The following is a 21,026-nucleotide window of genomic DNA, read 5'->3' on the forward strand; positions in this document are numbered from 1 at the left end:
AATGAGTTCCACAGGTTGACTGTGTGTTATGTGGGGAAGTACTTCCTTTTGTTTGCTTTAAACCTGCTGCCTATTAATTTCATTGGGTGACCCCTGATTCTTGTGTTATGTGAAAGAGTAAATAACCCTTCCCTAGTCACTTTCTCCACACCATTCAGATATCTATCATAACCCCCATTAGTCATCTCTTTTCCAAGCTGAAAAGTCCCAGGCTTGTTAATCTCTCCTCGCATGCAAGTTATTCCCTACCCTTAATAATTTTTGTTGCCCTGCTCTGTGCCTTTTCCAATTCTAATATAACTTTTTTGAGATGGGGCAACCAGAACTGCACGCAGTATTCAAGATGTGAGCATACCATAAATATATATAGTCTCGTGACGATATTTTCTGTCTTATTATCTATCCCTTTCCTCATGGTTCCTAACATTCTTTCAGCTTTTTTGACTGCTGCTGCACATTGAGTGGATGTTTTCAGAGAACTATCCACAGTGACTCCTAGATCCCTTTCTTGAGTGTAACTGCTAAATTAGACCCCATCATTTTGTATATATAGTTGGGATTATGTTTTCTAATGTGCATTACTTTGAATTTATCAACATTGAATTTCATCTGCCATTTTGTTGTCTGGTCCCCCAGTTTTGTGAGATCCCTTTGTAACTCTTTGCAGTCTACTTTGGACTTAACTATCTTGTGTAGTTTTGTATCATCTGCAAATTTTGCCATCTCACTGTTTACACCTTTTTCAGGATCATATATGAATATGTTGAACAGTACTTGTCCCTGTACAGACCCCTGGGAGACACCACTATTTACCTCTCTCCAGTCTAAAAACTGACCCTTTAGTCCTACCCTTTGTTTCCTGTCTTTTAACCAGTTACTGATCCTCTTATCCCATGACTGCTTACTTTACTTAAGAGCCTTTCGTGAGGGACGCTGTCAAAGGCTTTCTGAAAGTGCAAGTGATCTATATCCACTGGATCCCCCTTGTCCATTTTGTGACAGGGTCGGGCCAGATGGCAACAGGAGCGTGATAGAAGGCAGATATATTAGCCCCAGGTTAAGTAGGTCCCTTTTCTCTGGGTAAGGTAACAGGGAAGGTTCCAGAACAATCAGGAACTTTCTGGAAACAATTAAGGCAGACAGGCTGATTAGAACACCTGCAGCCAATCAAGAAGCTGCTAGAACCAATTAAGGCAGGCTAATCAGGGCACCTGGGTTTAAAAAGGAGCTCACTTCAGTTTATGGTGTGCGTGTGAGGAGCTGGGAGCAAGAGGCACTAGGAGCTGAGAGTAAGAAGGCATACTGCTGGAGAACTGAGGAGTACAAGCATTATCAGACACCAGGAGGAAGGTCCTATGGTGAGGATAAAGAAGGTGTTGGGAGGAGGCCATGGGGAAATAGCCCAGGGAGTTGTAGCTGTTGCACAGCTGTTCCAGGAGCCACTATAGACAGCTGAAATCCGCAGGGCCCTGGGCTGGAACCCAGAATAGAAGGCGGGTCCGGGTTCCCCCCATCCCTCCAACTCCCTACTTGCTACTGGAGGCATTGAACTGGACTGTGGGTTCCACCAGAGGGGAAGGTCTCTGGCCTGTTCCCCGATCCACTAGATGGATCAGCAGAGACTGCGGGGACTGTTCTTCTTCCTTTCCCCATGCTGGCCAGTGATGAGTCTTAACTGAGTGAACGGCAGATTTGAGCCATGAAAGTGGCCAAACTGAGGGCTGCCGTGAACCTCTGAAGCAAGAAAATCCGCCAATAAGCACAGCACAGCTCCCACCAAGGCAGGGGAGGAACTTTGTCACAATATACTTGTTCACCCCTTAAAGAATTCTAGTAGATTGGTGAAGCATGATTTCCCTTTACAAAAGCCACATTGACCCTTCCCCAACAAATCATAGAATATCAGGGTTGGAAGGGACCTCAGGAGGTTATCTAGTCCAATCCCCTGCTCAAAGCAGGACCAATCCCCAATTAAATCATCCCTGCCAGGGCTTTGTCAAGCCTGACCTTAAAAACTTCTAAGGAAGGAGATTCTACCACCTCCCTAGGCAACACATTCCAGTGTTTCACCACCCTCCTAGTGAAAAAGTTTTTCCTAATATCCAACCTAAACCTCCCCCACTGCAACTTGAGACCATTACTCCTTGTCCTGTCCTCTTCTACCACTGAGAATAGTCTAGAACCATCCTCTTTGGAACCACCTCTCAGGTAGTTGAAAGCAACTATCAAATCCCCCCTCATTCTTCTCTTCTGCAGACTAAACAATCCCAGTTCCCTCAGCCTCTCCTCATAAGTCATGTGTTCCAGTCCCCTAATAATTTTTGTTGCCCTTCGCTGGACTCTCTCCAGTTTATCCACATCCTTCTTGTAGTGCGGGGCCCAAAACTGGACACAGTACTCCAGATGAGGCCTCACCAATGTCGAATAGAGCGGAACGATCACGTCCCTCGATCTGCTCGCTATGCCCCTACTTATACATCCCAAAATGCCATTGGCCTTCTTGGCAACAAGGGCACACTGTTGACTCATATCCAGCTTCTCATCCACTGTCACCCCTAGGTCCTTTTCCGCAGAACTGCTGCCTAGCCATTCGGTCCCTAGTCTGTAGCTGTGCATTGGGTTCTTCCGTCCTAAGTGCAGGACCCTGCACTTATCCTTGTTGAACCTCATCATATTTTCTTTACTATAGTTTCAACCAAATCCTCCCCTAAGGGATGTCCCTGTCTGAATCATGTGCTCCTCTGCAGCTGTTGGCCTTCCCTCAGCCCTTAGTTTAAAAACTGCTGTATGACCTTTTTAATTTTTACATGCCAGCAATCCGGTTCCATTTTGGTTTGGGTGGAACCCATCCTTCCTGTATAGGCTCCCTCTTTCCCAAAAGGTTCTCCAGTTCCTAATAAATTTGAACCCCTGCTCCCTACACCATCATCTCATCCACACTTTGAGACCCTGAAATTCTGTCAGAACTAAGAGACGACTAAGGGGGATATGACAGAAGTCCATAAAATCATGCCTGTGTGGAGCAAGTAAATAAGGAAATGTTATTTACTCCTTCTCATAACACAAGAACTAGGGGTCACCAAATGAAATTAATAGGCAGCAGGTTTAAAACAAACAAAAGGAAATATTTCTTCACAAAATGCACAATCAACTTGTGGAACTCTTTGCCGGAGGATGTTGTGAAGGCCAAGACTTATAACAGAGTTCAAAAAAAAACTAGATAAGTTCCTGGAGGATAGGTCCATCAATGGCTATTAGCCAGGATGGGCAGAGATTGAAAACCATGCTTTGAAGTGTCCCTAGCCTGTGTTTGCCAGAATGGGCAACACAGGATGGATCACTTGGTGATTACCTGTTTTGTTCATTTCCTCTGAAGCACCTGGCATCAGCTACTGTCGGAAGACAGGCTACTGAGCTAGATAGACCACTGCTCTAACCCAGTAAGCCGTTCTTATGTTCTCAAAGGTTTTGGTCAGTTCTTACTCCTTTTTTAAATGGTTTGCCAGTCCCTATTTGTGATACCTGTTGCTTAGCAATTACAATTTATTCATGAAAAGGAAAGGAGTACTTGTGGCACCTTAGAGACTAACACATTTATTTCAGCATAAGCTTTCGTGAGCTACAGCTCACTTCGTTGGGTGCATCCGATGAAGTGAGCTGTAGCTCACAAAAGCTTATGCTCAAATAAATTGGCTAGTCTCTAAGGTGCCACAAGTCCTCCTTTTCTTTTTGCGAATACAGACTAACATGGCTGCTACTCTGAAACCTTTCAATTTATTCATGGTGAGAAATCTTTCTCTTTTGAATTTTAAAAGGCCACAAGAGCACTGTGAATGTAGCTTTCTTTTAAATGCTGTGGGGAGAAAGTACATAAAATAAGTTTTCAACCTCACTTGATCTGTAGTCCTACGAGAGACCATATGTTTATAATTTCCATACATGAAGAAAAGCCCTTGGGCAGGGCCTGTGGTCAGTAAATGCTGTATTTTTAAAACAAAATTACTATATTTGGACTGTCATTTTCAAAGCCAGCATTCTGGATTTATTAGTTTCTCAGTCAGATTTCTTCTAAAATATTCCAAGTGGTGGTTGTTAGGTTTGTGGGGAGCGGAGGGTTAACTCTTACTTCAGGCATACTTTTTAACTGTATATCCTGTTGCTGCCATAGCAATAAAAACTAATTCGCACCCTTTCCACACGAAGCTGGCAGGATAGATCAGTGCAGGGGCAATCCGACGATTCCTTTCAGGCAGCTCAGTGTGTGGTTTTAAAGCACAAGTCAAGTAACGGCTGTCTAGGTAGCTGTAACTTGAATATGATGCGACAGAAGAAGACACGATTTAAAATATGTCCAAAAATGGACATGCTGATAGCTGTCATTGCTGGAAATATCTAATGCATAGGTATGAGGGGCTAAAGAGTACAGATATGCATCCTTGCAAAATTACTATGAACATCTGCTATCCCAAGTGTGGGATATCCCCGCTCTTGGTCCCTCACCATGCTGAGAATGACAAATGAAAGTTATTTTACATGCCTCTTTAAATAAGCAATGAAAACCTTGTCTCAGGCAAGCTGGGGGGTATAATCTTTACTCTTTACACTGCAGTAGCATCCAGAGGCCCTAATCAGGATCAGTTAAATGTTTTGCAAACATATATGAAAAAATGCCCTGAATACCTGGGACCCATTGTAGGACCCTGATCTCAATTAACTTTAGTGGGGAATTTGCACCATGTGACTCAGCTGACCAATCAAAACTGGCATTGCCAAGACACCGTCTGGAAAATGAATGATAATAAACAGTAACCGTTTCCCGGGGCAAGGGAATAGAGAACATTTCTAGAAAAGTCTGGTTATGTTCATGAAAATGTTTGGGTTTTTTCCCCGCGTACCAGATTTCATGGGGGCAGCGTTTTTGAATTAAACTTTTTGATCAGTTCCATTAGCCATCATTTTCTCATAACAAAGACCTGATATTGCACTGAGATCGATTTGAGTGAATCCCTGAAATCGCATAGTGCTTCATTGAATCCCAGCACAGGAGATGTCTGCCTGAGTAGAGGTTACTGCCCTATAAAGGCTAAGCCCTGGTCTATGCTAGGAGTTGAGGTCGAATTTAGCAGCGTTAAATTGATTTAACCCTGCACCCATCCACATGACGAAGCCCTTGTTTTCGACTTAAAGGGCTCTTAAAATCGATTTTCTTACTCCACCCCTGACAAGGGGATTAGCGCTGAAATCGGCCTTGCTGGGTTGAATTTGGGGTACTGTGGACACAATTAGACGGTATTGGCCTCCGTGAGCTATCCCAGAGTGCTCCACTGTGACCTCTCTGGACAGCACTCTCAACTCAGATGCACTGACCAGAAAAAGGCCCGCGAACTTTTGAATTTCAGTTTCCTGTTTGACCAGCGTGGCAAGCTGCAGGTGACCATGCAGAGCTCATCAGCAGAGGTGACCATGATGGAGTCCCAGAATCACAAAAGAGCTCCAGCATGGACCGAACGGGAAGTACGGGATCTGATCGCTATATGGGGAGAGGAATCCGTGCTATCAGAACTCCGTTCCAGTTTTCGAAATGCCAAAACCTTTGTCAAAATCTCCCAGGGCATAAAGGCCAGAGGCCATAACAGAGACCCGAAGCAGTGCCATGTGAAACTTAAGGAGCTGAGGCAAGCCTACCAGAAAGCCAGAGCGGCGAATGGCCGCTCTGGGTCCGAGCCCCAAACATACCGCTTCTATGATGAGCTGCATGCCATTTTAGGGTGTTCAGCCACCACTACCCCAGCTGTGTTGTTTGACTCCTTCAATGGAGATGGAGGCAACACGGAAGCAGGTTTTGGGGACGAGGAAGATGATGATGATGATGAGGTTGTAGATAGCTCACAACAAGCAAGCGGAGAAATCGGTTTTCCCCATAGCCAAGAACTGTTTCTCACCCTGGACCTGGAGCCAGTACCCCCCAAACCCTCTCAAGGCTGCCTCCCGGACCCGCCAGGCAGAGAAGGGACCTCTGGTGAGTGTACCTTTTAAAATACTATACACGGTTTAAAAGCAAGCATGTTTAATGATTAATTTGCCCTGGCATTCGTGGCTCTCCTGGATGTACTCCCAAAGCCTTTGCAAAAGGTTTCTGGGGAGGGCAGCCTTATTCCACCCACCATGGTGGGACACTTTCCCACTCCAGGCCAGTAGCACGTACTCAGGAATCATTGTAGAACAAAGCATTGCAGCGTATGTTTGCTGGTGTTCAAACAACATCCGTTCTTTATCTCTCTGTCTTACCCTCAGGAGAGTAATGTCATTCATGGTCACCTGGTTGAAATAGGGTGCTTTTCTTAAGGGGACATTCAGAGATGCCCATTCCTGCTGGGCTGTTTGCCTGTGGCTGAACAGAAATGTTCCCCACTGTTAGCCACGGGGAGGGTGGAGGGGCTAGCCACGCCCTGGGGGGAGGCAAAATGCGACCTTGGAACGAAAGCACATGTGCTATGTATGTAATGTTAACAACAAGGTTTACCGTGAAAGAGTGTAGCCATTGTTCTATAAAATGTGTCTTTTTAAATACCACTGTCCCTTTTTTTTTTTTCCTCCACCAGCTGCATGTGTTTCAAGGATCACAGGATCTTCTCCTTCCCAGAGGCTAGCGAAGATCAGAAGGCGAAAAAAACGCACTCGCGATGAAATGTTCTCTGAGCTCGTGCTGTGCTCCCACACTGACAGAGCACAGACGAATGCGTGGAGGCAGACAATGTCAGAGTGCAGGAAAGCACAAAATGAGCGGGAAGAGAGGTGGCAGGCTGAAGAGAGTAAGTGGAGGGCTGAAGAGAGGGCTGAAGCTGAAAGGTGGCGGCAGCATGATGTGAGGAGGCAGGACTCAATGCTGAGGCTGCTGGAGGATCAAACTAATATGCTCCAGCGTATGGTGGAGCTGCAGGAAAGTCAGCAGGAGCACAGACAGCTGCTACAGCCCCTGTGTAACCAACCGCCCTCCTCCCCAAGTTCCATAGCCTCCTCACCCAGACGCCCAAGAACGTGGGGGGGGGGCCTCCGGCCACCCAGCCACTCCACCCCAGAGGATTGCCCAAGCAACAGAAGGCTGGCATTCAATAAGTTTTAAAGTTTTAAACTTTTAAAATGCTGTGTGGCCTTGTCCTTCCCTCCTCCACCATCCCTCCTGGGCTACCTTGGTAGTTATCCCTCTATTTGTGTGATGAATGAATAAAGAATGCATGAATGTGAAGCAACAATGACTTTATTGCCTCTGACAGCAGTGATCGAAGGGAGGAGGGGAGGGTGGTTAGTTTACAGGGAAGTAGAGTGAACCAAGGGGCGGGGGGTTTCATCAAGGAGAAACAAAGAGAACTTTCACACAGCCTGGCCAGTCATGAAACTGGTCTTCAAAGCTTGTCTGATGCGCACCGCACCCTCCTGTGCTCTTCTAACCGCCCTGGTGTCTGGCTGTGCGTAACCAGCAGCCAGGCGATTTGCCTGAACCTCCCACCCCGCCATAAACGTCTCCCCCTTACTCTCACAGATATTGTGTAATGCACAGCAAGCACTAATAACAGTGGGAATATTGGTTTTGCTGAGGTCTAACTGAGTCAGTAAAAAGAAAAGGAGGACTTGTGGCACCTTAGAGACTAACCGATTTATTTGAGCATAAGCTTTCGTGAGCTACAGCTCACTTCATCGGATGCAGTAAACTGCGCCAGCGTGCCTTTAAACGTCCAAATGCACATTCTACCACCATTCTGCACTTGCTCAGCCTGTAGTTGAACAGCTCCTGACTACTGTCCAGGCTGCCTGTGTATGGCTTCAGGAGCCATGGCATTAAGGGATAGGCTGGGTCCCCAAGGATAACTATAGGCATTTCAACATCCCCAACGGTTATTTTCTGGTCTGGGAATAAAGTCCCTTCCTGCAGCTTTTGAAACAGACCAGAGTTCCAGAAGATGTGAGCGTCATGCACCTTTCCCGGCCATCCCACGTTGATGTCGGTGAAACGTCCCTTGTGATCCACCAGAGCTTGCAGCACTATTGAAAAGTACCCCTTGTGGTTTATGTACTCGGCGGCTTGGTGCTCCGGTGCCAAGATAGGGATATGGGTTCCGTCTATGGCCCCACCACAGTTAGGGAATCCCATTGCAGCAAAGCCATCCACTATGACCTGCACATTTCCCAGGGTCACTACCCTTGATATCAGCAGATCTTTGATTGTGTTGGCTACTTGCATCACAGCAGCCCCCACAGTAGATTTGCCCACTCCAAATTGACGGGTAGCTGTCTGGCATTGCAAGCTTCCACAGGGCTATTGCCACTCGTTTCTCAACTGTGAGGGCTGCTCTCATCTTGGTATTCTTGCGCCTCAGGGCAGGGGAAAGCAAGTCACAAAGTTCCATGAAAGTGCCCTTACGCATGCGAAAGTTTCACAGCCACTGGGAATCATCCCAGACCTGCAACACTATGTGGTCTAACCAGACTGTGCTTGTTTCCCGAGCCCAGAATCGGTGTTCCACTGCATGAACCTCGCCCATTAGCACCATGATGGCCATATTGCCAGGGCCTGTGCTTTGAGAGAAGTCTGTCTCCGTGTCCTCATCACTCTCGTCACCGCGCTGACATCGCCTACTCACCCAGTTTCACTTTGCCAGGTTCTGGTGCTGCATATACTGCTGGATAATGCGCGTGGTGTTTAATGTGCTTCTAATTCCCAAAGTGATCTGAGTGGGCTCCATGCTTGCTGTGGTATGGCGTCTGCACAGAAAAAAGGCGCGGAACGATTGTCTGCCGTTGCCCTGACGGAAGGAGGGGCGACTGACGACATGGCTTACAGCGTTGGCTTACAGGGAATTAAAATCAACAAAGGGGGTGGCTTTGCGAGAAACTGAATGGCCCCTTCAAGGATAGAACTCCAAACCTCAAGGATGGAACTCAAAACTGGGTTTATCAGGCCGTTGATTTCACAGAAGGAGGGAGGGAGGAGAAAATGAATACAAAACAAATCTGGTCTATATCTTGTTTTGAGCCACTTCATCTATCTTTATACATCTTGCTGGCAGCAGACTGTGCAGTACGCCCGCTAACCATCGTCATCTCCTGGGTGCTCGGCAGAAGATGATGCAGTATGACTGCTGGCCATCGTCTTCTGCTGGCTGCTGATTAAAAGACAGTGCACTGCCGGTAGGACTCAATCAACACGAGACAAAACTTAAAAGGGAAATGACCTGGCTGAGTCACTCCCATGTTTCCCCAGGCGCCCCTGACCTCATTGAGGTCGGTTAAAAGAGCACCCTGGACTATGTCGACAACGGCTACCAGTCATACTGCACTGTCTGCTGCCAAAAGGCAATAAACTGTTGCCGTGCAGCAATGCAGTACCGCATCTGCCAGCACCCAGGAGACATACAGTGATGATTAGCTGAGCGGGCTCCATGCTTGCCGTGGTATGGTGTCTGCACGGGTAACTCAAGAAAAAAGGTGCAAAATGATTGTCTGCCCTTGCTTTCACTGAAGGAGGGAGGGAAGCGGGGGCTGACGATATGTACCTAGAACCATCTGTGACAATGTTTAACCCCATCAGGCACTGGGATTTCTACCCAGAATTCAAATGGGCGGCGGAGACTGCGGGAACTGTGGGATAGCTACCCACAGTGCAACGCTTCGGAAGTTGACGGTTGCCTCTGTACTGTGGACACACTCCTCCGACTACATGCACTTAGAGCATTTTGTGTGGACACACACACAATCGACTGTATAAAAAGGCTTTCTACAAAACCTACTTCTATAAATTCGACCGAATTTCGTAGTGTAGACATAAGTGGCTACCAAGTAACTATGAGTTGTGTGAGTTGTACTTTGCATCATATGGGTTACATGGTGTTACCCAGCAACTCTAGAACTCTAGGTTTTGTTCACTCTTTGGGGCAGGGACCATCTCTCTGTTTTGTGTGTGCATGTGTGTGGCAGGAGGGCAGATGGCCAGTGCAGTGGGGCCCTGATTATAGAAACAGTCGTTCTGCAGGCTCGTAACAAGGTTGTGCAGATTTGCTCATGACAATATTTTATGTATCAACCTGAGAGTCATCTTCTGTAATTCATAAATGCCAATCCAGCTTTTCATTGGAGAGGGAATGAGGGAGTGAAGTTTGATGTATAGTGTGCTCAGACCATAATGAGTTTGAGTTGCCTTTGGCAAGCAACGTTACTTTCTGTGGCTTTGTTGGCTGAAGGTAGCGTGGCGGCCGCACAGAAGATCCTCTGCCTCTATCCCTCTAGTCTTGGGAAAGTAATGGTGGAAAGGATTTCTTCCCACCTGTGCGCTGTATCAGTCTTCTCTTTCCCTTGGATCAGCACCAACATTCAGCACAGGTCATTGCTCAGGGGTTGGAATGAAGGTCGCTAACAGAAATCTGGAGTGTGCCCAGCTGAAACTGGTTTAAATATAAAGAGTTGCCGAACTAACGCCACTTCCACCCATGTGCCTAGCGAGGAGAGAAGGTCTCCCTCGGGACACTGAGAAAGGATTTGTAAGGAGGCTCAGCGTATTCCCAGCACTAGGAACCGTGAGATGTGCCCTGGTAGCACTGGTGAAGATGCAGGATCTTGCAGCAGCTTGAGTGTCGTTTCACAGGGTGGCTGCTCTCTCTCATGCTGAGCTCATGCAAGAGAAGTAACTTGAATACAGCTCACTTAACTTTGCAGTGAAAGGTCACCATAAGAGATTGCTAGCCCAATCCTGTTGTTCAGGATTGGGGTTGTAGGCAGGATTTGGCCTTTACTGCAGACCTCCTCTTATTTATACCGTCCTTCACCTTTACTACTCTGTATTTCCATACTAAGCCCAGTCCTGCAATCTGTCAAAGACAAAGCTCCAGCGATTTTCACCTGCAGGTTTGCATGCAGTAGAACTGCAGGATTGAGAACTGTAAGTTTAAAGGGATACGGTTAAATCCCCCATTCAGATGTCCATGTCTGTTGAAAATCTGGAAGAATTTAAATTTCACTTTTTTCACATTTATTTTGCTTTTTGCGTTTTGCTCAGCTGGGACAATGAATTATGGTAGAGTCACTCTTTGATTTCTAGGCAATAATATAATGCTTCCGTTTGGGTTTGCAGCTCAGCAGGGAATACTTAAAATCCAAAAGAGAAAACAGTGTTCATTGCAACTTCTCTCCTTTTTTTTGCCCCTTCTTTCTTTCTCCCTGCTCCCCTCACCCAACAAACTTGGGGTCTGAACTAAATTGGGAGGAGACACTGGCAGTTTGAGCCAACGATATTTTGTAGTGAAATGCTGGAAAACTGCATGAGTATAAGAAAGGCCATTGAGACTCCATCAGTCCACTTGCACCTTCCTGTTAGCAGACTCTGTACTCTGTTGTCTTTATGAATCTGATAGCCAATGCCTACTGATATTTGCTGTCATGGTAACTTCTTGCTTTCCCTTGCCAGAGACAGCTACTTATCGCACACCCCTTTATGGTCAGCCTTCATGGTGGGGAGAAGATGATGCAAATAACAAACTAGAAAGGCAGGAGGACAGAAGGCAAGAAGAACATTATTCAGGTAATGGAGATGGTCTTTTGGGGGAAAACTGTTGCTTTTTATTTCCTGCTGCACAACACCCTCCTTCAGAATTGTAGTGGCTAAAATTCTGTGTGCTCTTTAAATTTGCCCAAAATGGGAATAAGGGGATATAAAATAATGTGTGTTTGCTTGACATTGTGTGAAATGACAAATAATGAAAGTTGCCTGGGTAATACACTTTTAAATCCAGATAAATAAATACCAAGAACACTACCCCAACAGGCCCTCTTGATTTCTGTTAACATCATGGAGGACACTAATACATTATGAAATCAAGCTCTGATCCCCGCTTCACATCCGCAGGTAGTCAATCACTTATGTGTCTAAAGTTAAGTAGAGGCTGATGTGGTCATGCAGGATATGGGCTTAAGAAATTACACTGGAGAATAAACTTGGCTGTAGTTGTTAACTGTGGAATAAAGTCGCAAAGGAACCTGAGGACCATCCCAAACCCCACCACCTTGTGCTCCATGTTCAAGGTCCACTTCATTATCCTGCCTTCTCTAACATAAACACAGAGCAGACTACAAATTCAGAGGGGAGCCAACCCAACAACCTCCCAAAATAAAACAAAAAACCTACCCAAATAAATATTCCACTGCACACACAATTCTTCTTCTGGGGAGTGAGAGAGAGAAAAAATTACACATAACAGATGTTAGTCACGTTGCTTACTGAGGTTCTCAGGTACTACAGCGATGAGGGTGGTATACAAATAATCAGACTATACAGTTACCATGTAATTTAGGCTTTTACAGTACCGGTAATTTAGGCTTTTAATCTAACAGTGTTGTGGTGCCTGTAAGTAAGGTGTGTTCTTCCATATTTTTGTATCTGTAGAAAGAACGAAGGAGATATCCCAGCATGAAGGGGAGATCAATGGTAACGTTCTTGCTTATAGAGATTCCCAGGAACAGTCTGTGTATGCATTCAGAAGAGAACCTAGTTATTTCGAAATCCCAACGAAGGAGTTCCAACAGCTGGCAAAATTGCCTGAAACGCAGGTCCACGAAATCCCGACGAAGGACATTGATGCTGTGGTGCCACCCGTTGTGCAAAGCCATGCCTCTTTTACCATTGAATTTGATGACTGTACCCCTGGTAAAATAAAGATAAAAGATCATGTAACTAAGTTTTCACTCAGACAGAGAAGACCCTTCAGTAAGGATGCGGGTCACACAGAGATGATGTCAGCGGAGAGCAAGGTGGCTGATTGGCTGGTTCAGAATGACCCAAGTCTGATGAGAAGGCAGTCTCCGGGAGATGATGTGTTCAGTACAAAGAGTGATCTGCCGGTTCATGTGAGGACACTGAAAGGTAAGCTGTTGTTTTTCATGCTGGCTAGTCCATGTTCTTGCCTTCCAAGTACAGCATAGGTAAGCGGGGGGAGGAAATGTTACCCTTTTTCTCAGCTCAAAGTTCACAGGGTAAGAACCACTTATCTGTGACAGGTATTTTTATAATCACTATCGACACTTCTAAGCCTAGTTCAGCTGGCAGACGGCCCACCTGCTGGACATAGATGCCACTTGTGATTCTGGCAGTGGAATGTTCTAACCCGGTGTCCACCCGGCTTTATCATGGCAAGTCGTCAGACATACTCATCTCAAACAGAGAGTTTCCATTTCAGATGTTCAAGTTTTTCATCATGCCGTTAAGGCAGGTTAGAAACAGGTTTAACGGTTAGTTAATCTCTTCTCTTGGCCTCCTGTCATGGTAGGAATGACGTTGACCTTGACCTTGGTATAGAGTGGACAGTCACAATCCCATGACAGTGGCAGGGCATGGGGTGGGGGCCAGAGCTCTAGGGGCAGAGTCTGAGGTGTGGGGACAGAGGTTACTGAAATTCTGCGCCATGGCTGTGAGAGAGGTTTCTTTTCCTTAACCGAAACATATCTGGAACCTCCCTCCCCCACTGTTTAACAGTTCCAGGTGAATCCAGGTCACCTGCCTTTGGGAAGAGTCTGTCACCGTGAGGTGTTTTCTGTCATCTCTTGCAGAAAAGGAGGGGAAGATTTTCAAAGGCCAGAAATAGTTTAGTGTCCCACTGCTACTGGCAGTCTCTGACAGTTGGGCATCTAATGTCCATCTGTGTCTTTGACAATTCCCCCCATGATCTATTTGACGTGAGCTAGTTTGGCCACCTCTATCAGCCCAATTCACTGTCAAATGGGGAAAAGGCAACACCTTGTGAATTTCCACCAGTTTGCTCATGGAGGCCTTGCAAGTGCTGGAGGAGCTACAGTCTGTGATCCTCCTGCCTGATAAAGTCAAGGAGGGGGGCTCTCAGGTCCACCAGTGGCTGAGATGCCTTGGATTCCCTGTTGGTTAAATGCAGAGGGGGGGATATGAAAAGTTACAGAGCTTCTGTACTAAAAATGTTACCACTGTTGGTGCAAAACAGAGCTTAATGAGCAAGAAGCGTCCATAAAATAACCAAGTTAACCTTTGCCAGGAGGGTGAAGAAATGATGTGGAAGCCATATACATAATGTTTGGAAATTTTATGGCCTTAATCCTTCAGAAAAAATGAAAATCCTGCAAGTCCTAAGGGGGAGAGAGAATAGAAGTTCAGAGGCGCTTTAGCTATGAATTCCATCAGCCTGCTGCTCTTTGATCATCTTGGTTTGAGTCCGTGGAATGCAATCCACAGGGCTTTTCTTTTGTCTTGTTTTGTTTCCCCTGCTCTGCAGGGTAATTTTTGTCCCGGAGCAAAAGATACATAAACAAGATAATCTTTGAGACTAGTGAAATTGCACAGAATGGTAAAATAATTACATGTATTTATTTTGATTTAAATATTAAAAAAGATGCACATAAAAAGCTCTAGATTGTCTGACGCATAATTAATTTTACAATAACAACAAAAGCAAAACCCCAACCGTATTCAAAAAAGAACTCCATCAGCCAGCTCCCTACAACCCCTTCCTCTACTTCCCACTCTTTCATCATTCTGGGACACAAACCGTCAGCTCTCTTTAAACACCAGATCAAACAGCTGTCTTTTGCAGCGTGCCCACTATGAACTATTCCTTTACAAAGAGAAAAATCGAGGATTGACCGTGCTGGGAGGTGGTTATTAGGGTTACAGTGAAATGTTAGTGTAGGACTCAATTGTGTGTAATCATTTGCAGGTAACAGACATGAAGATGGGACGCAAAGCGATTCCGAAGACCCCGTTGCACCCACAGCAGAAAAGGAGACCACCAGCAGTGACCATGCAGCTGAGCAAGCCAGGCTGCAGCGCCAGATCAAGCGTGACCCCCAGGAAATGCTGCATAACCAGCAGGCCTTCGTCATTGAGTTCTTTGATGATGACACGCCTCGTAAAAAGAGGTCACAGTCCTTCACGCACAGCGCACACTCCTCTCAGAGCGACACGGATCCCGTGCCGAAAACCAAGGTGGAAAAGCGCAAAGCTGCCATGCCCGCTGAGAAGCTTGGTAGCCCAGTGCCACCTCCTCATCTGGCTGCCCAGGCAGGCAAGCCAGCTAGCAACTCCTCGGGGACACAAAGATCCAGCTCCTTTAAGAGAGAGAAGACAGAAGATCGGATCAGCTCCTCGTCATCCTCTGCTTCAAGGCCGTCTGCAAAGAACTACGGCAGCATTGGGAGGAAGTCTAAAATTGCTCAGGATTTTGCTGCTGAGTTTCTAAGGCAAAACTCTCAAGCTGGAAAGCCAAGCGCTGAGAAGCCAGCACCTCTGCAGATGCCAGTGGCTCCACGGGTAGTAATATCGTCTGCACCAGACCCTGTCACCGCATCACCTACCGACCCAAAATTGGTCAAGGCTAGGAAGCATGATGAGGAGGACAGTTTAAGTGAAACGGGCACATACACCATTGAGACGGAGTCACAAGATAAAGAAGTAGAAGAAGCTCGGAAAATGATCGATCAGGTAAAATCACTCCAGGGAACACCTCTTATAAATGTGATCACTGTTGGCTGACAAACCAGGGATTGACCCAGGGACCTCTAGGGTACATGTACACTGCAAAGTGGCAGCCTGCAGCTGCTAATCTCAGAGCCCAGGTCTACAGACTCGGGCCCATGGGCTTATGCTAGAGCGTCAAACAGCCCACTCCCCTCCCTAGGCTTCAGACCCTGAGCCTGAATGTCTATACATCCATTTTAGTGCTGTAGCCTTGTCTGTAGAACTGGGCTCTGAGACGCTGCCGCGTGCAGTGTTGACATACCCCTCGAGTCAAAAATACGAGCTGCGAAGGCTTCAGCTAAAGGGTGTGAGTTGGATGTGAGCTCTAAGGGATTCCTGTCCTCTGTGGAGCCGGCACAGGCAGGATCCTGTCACACACTCACCAGTGGGTTACACAGGCACCGTAAATGGGGGTAAAATATCCATTAAAAACGCATCTGAAAAGGGGCAGGGGAACTTTATAGCAACTCATATCTTTGTGTGCAAAGAGGATTTACATGCAAAGGTACAAGAATGGCCTTGCAAATGTACCAGCATAGGGCAACATGATGCTCAAAATAATGAAGGGGTCGATTCTGCAAAGATTTGTTCGCATGAGTAACTTTACGGAACAGGACTGCTCGAATGCACAAGTCTTTGCAAATTCAGGATCTAATTATGCATCGTGCCCTTTACACCACTTCCTCCAGCCCTGCTGTTAATAATATATGGGACATGTATACTCTGCCTGGCAGGCTCTCCCTGGCAGGCCAAAAGAAGCTGAAATGGAAGACAGATTTTCTCTAACTCAGGAGTCCCAGTGGCATCCCCAACTCCTAGTTGAGGGTGGTTTGATTTCGCTAAAGGGGACTTGTCCAGGCAGACAGCAACTAATTGCTGTAGGGAAGGGAGTGTCCAGGTGGGGTTGGTCATGGAAATGATTGTATCTGTTTTAATTTAAAAAATGTAAAATGAATGATAACTCAAAAAAACCCAACCACCCCAAACAACCAGTTATTTTGTAAAGCTTGGCCTATTTTCAGGTTTAACAACAGAGGCAGCAGGCAGAGGTTCAAGTAAAACAGGCACATGAAAAATAACAGAAATGTAGGCAAAGGGTAAAGTAACTAGTTTGAAAAAAACATCCTGTCATTGAGTCAGGCTCTGAAGCTCTGCACTAGCTGGCCCATGTACCCATGTGATTTTGTCTCTGCTACTCCACATTCATCCCCCTCCTCGCTCCCTTCCAATGGTTTGTTACACCCACTCGCTGCAAGTTGTTTTAGGACTTGTCTACATAGGGAAGCCAGTGTGAAATAAGTGAGGATGTGAATTTAAAGCGCAGGAGCTATTTTGCACTAGTGCCCCACGTGGACACGCTTATTCCACACTGAGTGCCTCTTTGGGGATTAGCTTAGTCCGCTTCCAAAGACTAATAAGAGTGTCCACATGAAGAGCGAGTACGGAATAGCTATTCTGCTATATCTCTTCTGGGCTACTTCCCTGTAAAAAAATAAGCCCTTAAACTAGATTGCAAGCTCTTAGGGGGCAAAGATTGGGTCAATGTTTGAACAGCATGCAGCTCAATGAGGCCTTGACCCTGATATATAAACAATCATAATGCAATAGTATAAAAATACCCCAATTAATAGATCTTTGCACTAAGGAGAAGGATATTCTCATGGTTAGAGCACTGCAATTTGGGAGTCAAGTGACTTGATTCTTATTTTGATTCTGCCACCAACTTCCAGAGGCCTTGGCCACATCACTAAACTGCTCTGTGCTGCAGTTTTCCCGCTTTGTAAAACAGAGATAATGATGATTTCATCCTCACAGGGGTGTTTTGTGGCTTTATTGTAAAGTGCTTTGAGATAAATCATAGCAATGAGAGATGGAGAGGACCTGTTAGGTCATCAGGTCCATCTCTCTGATGGTGGAGGGCTGTTCTTATCAGTACGTTATCAAGTCCTCTGCCCAGTCTGGTTTTAAAAGTCCCTACTGATGGATCTTCCATCGCTTCCCTTGAGAGACTCTTCCACAGCTTAATTCACATTACCATCCAGTTTTTTCCTGATATACTAAATTTTACTTGGATGAAAAAGGATTTAGCTGTGCAAATGTTTAATTTTATAGGGAATGTACTGGAATACCGTACGAATTTGGAAACGTATCTATAAAGTGTTTTAGACTTTGTCTACACTACAGACCTTACAGCGGCATAATTAAACCACCCCCAACGAGTCTGTCAGTGGGAAAGCGTCTCCTGTCGACATAGCGTTGTCCACACTGGCCCTTTTGTCGGGCGGGGATGTGTGGCTTTTTCACACCCCTGACCGATAAAAGTTTTACCGACAAAAGTGCTAGTGTGGACATAGCCTTAGAAATAACTTTTGAAGAGTGGCGAGTAGAACTTACATGGTATATAAGAATTGGTTAATAGCTAACCATTTGGGACCACAGTTTCAGTGTGATTAGCATTTTTTGGATTTAGCTTTCATGGTTACACTGTTTTAATCTCTCCCCTCCCCTCCCCTCCCCCTCCGCACACTTTTTTAGGTTTTTGGAGTGTTTGAATCTCCAGAGTTTTCCAGATTATCTTCAGCCTACAGACCTATTATAAAAGGCGAAAAGGAAGAATCAAGCTCTCACCAGCATCTAATCACTGAAAATGGCACCAGTCAGAAGACACTTCTGCTCCAGGCATTCCCTTCAAAACCCACTAGTGGGTCCCAGGCTGAGATGCAGGTACAGGGAACAGGGGTGATTTATGTGCTTTTCGGCCTAGGTGGGAATGTATTGATTTGATTTCACCTTTGGGAGATCAGTCTGTGTGTGCAACAGGCTCTCAGGAGGGTGTGACATTCCTAGGGTGAAACCTGAACTGCTGTGTCCCTTTAGCTCTTCAGACTGGGATGCCTTTAACACTGCTTTGCTGGTGAATAGCAAACCTCTGCTCGCACACAGCCCCTAGCAAGTAAAGTCACTCCCAGCTGAGTACATGAATGCTATGCCCAGACATCCATAAATTACATACAGGTCAATACCCGCATATCCCTGAATCCCAGCCTTGTCCCCTAGAAATGGGTGTCTTGTACTGTTCAATACCCACTGGCCAGTACAAGCTCATAAATAGTCCCATCATTCCAGCACTGGGTAATGAATAGGCACCAGTCCTGCTGACATTAAAGTGTTTAAGAAATCTCTACTATCAAACACACTGGTTTAGATAAGACAATAAAACAAGTTTAACAACTAGAGAAAGATAGATTTTAAGTGATTATAAATGGTAAGGCATAAAAGTCAGCATTGGTTACCAAAGAAATAAAAGATTAAACACGCAAGCTAATTCCTAAACTTTATCAGACTAATAGGCTTAAAAGCAAAAGGTTTGTCTCACCATGAGCTGCAATACATTTCACAGGCTGCGTCCCTTTCCAGCCTGGGACCACTCCTTCCCTTGTTCAGTTCTTTGAGAGTTGTTGCTGCCATAAGCAGAGAAATGGAAGAAGGAGAGAGGTGTCCTGTGGAGGTCACTGTCCTTTATTTTTATACCCTCCTCCTCTCTCTGAGGATTACCGCCCCACCAGGGTGTAGACAAACAGTCCCCTCTGTATGTGAGATACGCACCGTGGCTGGAAGGAAATGTAAACTTCTTTTTTACACTTTCCCATTGCTGAAGAATGGCTGCTTAAGTAAGTGATAACTCACTTGACTTTGTTGGTACCTGTCTGGGGTTGTCAGTGTGTCTTTGCCTCTGAAAAATGGGTTTGTTGGCGTTACCCAGAACTACAACATGTTTCAGTAACAATCATATAGCAAAATCTCAATTTTACACATAGTGTTGTTATACACATCTTAACAGGACAGTGATGTTCTGCAGATTGAGTTTTCAAATGATACCTCACAAAGCATACTTGGTACAGAATATATCATAATCATATAAAGGGGTGAACATGGGGTACAAGGTGTCATGTGGATACAGGGTATCACAGAGGGGTTTTGTGACAAGACTTTGGTTAAAAAATTTATAACATTCCATTTGTCTCTTTATAGGGGCCTCCAGCATCTCAAGGTGGTCAGAAGTGGGTGTCTAGGTGGGCAAGTCTTGCTGACAGCTACACAGACTCAGGGGTTTGTGATGTTCAACAGCAGGGATTAGTATCAGAGGGCCATACCGGTAAGTACTGTGCTGATGCCATCTTCAGGATGCTGGACAGTTTATTTAAAAGTGAAATGAAAAGTGTGTGTGGGGAGGGGTGGGAGAGAGATGTTCTTATGCTCTTTTTTGTTGCTTTCTGATGGACCTAGAGAAAGCTTGAAATGCTCTTAAATTTTCTTACAGCTTATTTTCTGTTTTAACTAAAGTATATGGAAAGAAATCTTTCTTTGTTTAGGATTAGCTGCCTCGTCCCTTCAGTTAAGGGTTACGAAGGCAGCCAGTGCACATATGAGTCATCCAAGAAGTCCTCCAACAAGAAAAGTGAAGACCGTACTTGACATTCCTGAAGTTTGTTCAGGTGGCATAGGGAACAATAACACTTACAGGGGCAGGATTGGAAATAACCATCCATCAGGAATTGTTTGTACTTCATTATGAAGCAAAAGGGAAAGGCAGAACCCCAATTTTTCCTTTGCAAGTCATTTATGAAAGCAAGCACTGACCAGCCATCTTTAGCTGTGGTTTTGTTGCACTTCTCCTATGTTCTCAAGCTGTGCTGAGCATATCAGACTGTCCTTGGGTTTGGTAGCGCTAGGTAGCAGTATTTGAAGTGATTGTAGGGGGCCTGATGCATAGAACAAAGTACAAGAGAAGAAAAAACAAAGTGAAGTCTTAGAATCATGTCAGAGATAGGAGCTAAAAAACTGAAAGGGCCCTAAGACCTGATGTTGAGAATGGGAGTGGGAGAGAGGAGGAAATGTTGTAATCCAGAAGATAACCATGCCCCCTCTCTCTAGATAAGGAGCCATATGTCCTCTCTCCAACAGCTAAAAGGCTGCAGAAAGCAATTACTTTGTTCCAGAGATTATTTCCATAATGTGGCACATTGTACTTGATTGGCATTGTAAAATAAAAAACCCAATTGTCCAGGAGAATTCAAGTTCCAAGCCACTTATTATTTAAACTAAAAATGGTGGAAGATATGAAATCCTGAGCTGTGACATGGGGTGAAATAATAAAACTCTTCCAGTAAAGCGTGTCCTTAATAACACGTAGAATATCCTTGGCTGCTAATTCCTAAACTGGTTTAACCAATAGGATTTCTATACGGAGACTTTGATGTGGAATACTATCTGGTAAGGTCTGTACTAGTGGACAGTGACATCTCTTTAGTGAAGTAAGCTACATCATCTAGCACATTTCTTACAATGGTGCATCTCTGGTCCAAACATATGGCTATGTGGTTGACAGCTTTTCCCTGTTCCCTTTGGCAGGAAGAAGATATAGTTTCAGGGTCTCTTGTATATTTGTATGGTTTTTTAGATTTATATAACTGTGACAAGAGTGCTACACGGCTGGGATGTT

The 21,026-nt window shown here is 45.4% G+C and overlaps 2 protein-coding genes across 4 annotated transcripts in view; both read left to right on the top strand.

The window, feature by feature from the left end:
- The window catches only part of CEP170B (centrosomal protein 170B), a 98,547-nt gene that overhangs the window by 42,020 nt on the left and 35,501 nt on the right, over window positions 1-21,026 (top strand). For all 3 annotated transcript variants that reach the window (XM_073349816.1, XM_073349817.1, XM_073349818.1), the window contains 5 exons: window positions 11,456-11,569; window positions 12,431-12,907; window positions 14,724-15,487; window positions 18,059-18,247; window positions 19,556-19,679. In XM_073349816.1, the coding sequence (XP_073205917.1) occupies window positions 11,456-11,569; window positions 12,431-12,907; window positions 14,724-15,487; window positions 18,059-18,247; window positions 19,556-19,679 (1,668 nt within the window). The remainder of the gene's footprint in view (window positions 1-11,455; window positions 11,570-12,430; window positions 12,908-14,723; window positions 15,488-18,058; window positions 18,248-19,555; window positions 19,680-21,026) is intronic.
- Window positions 5,412-7,198, top strand: LOC140913433 (uncharacterized). Its single transcript, XM_073349819.1, has 2 exons — window positions 5,412-6,019; window positions 6,603-7,198. The coding sequence occupies exons 1-2, from the start codon at window positions 5,437-5,439 to the stop codon at window positions 7,121-7,123; spliced, it is 1,104 nt and encodes a 367-aa protein (XP_073205920.1). The 5' UTR covers window positions 5,412-5,436; the 3' UTR covers window positions 7,124-7,198.

This window comes from Lepidochelys kempii, chromosome 6 (assembly GCF_965140265.1).
Source record: "Lepidochelys kempii isolate rLepKem1 chromosome 6, rLepKem1.hap2, whole genome shotgun sequence".
In the NCBI taxonomy this organism is placed as follows: domain Eukaryota; kingdom Metazoa; phylum Chordata; order Testudines; family Cheloniidae; genus Lepidochelys; species Lepidochelys kempii.

Bases quoted from the DNA above. Each gene is read 5' to 3' on its own strand.
- LOC140913433 (XM_073349819.1), top strand. From the start codon at position 5,437: ATGCAGAGCTCATCAGCAGAGGTGACCATGATGGAGTCCCAGAATCAC. The intron at 6,020-6,602 runs GTGAGTGTACCT...TTCCTCCACCAG, and splicing joins AGGCAGAGAAGGGACCTCTG to CTGCATGTGTTTCAAGGATC.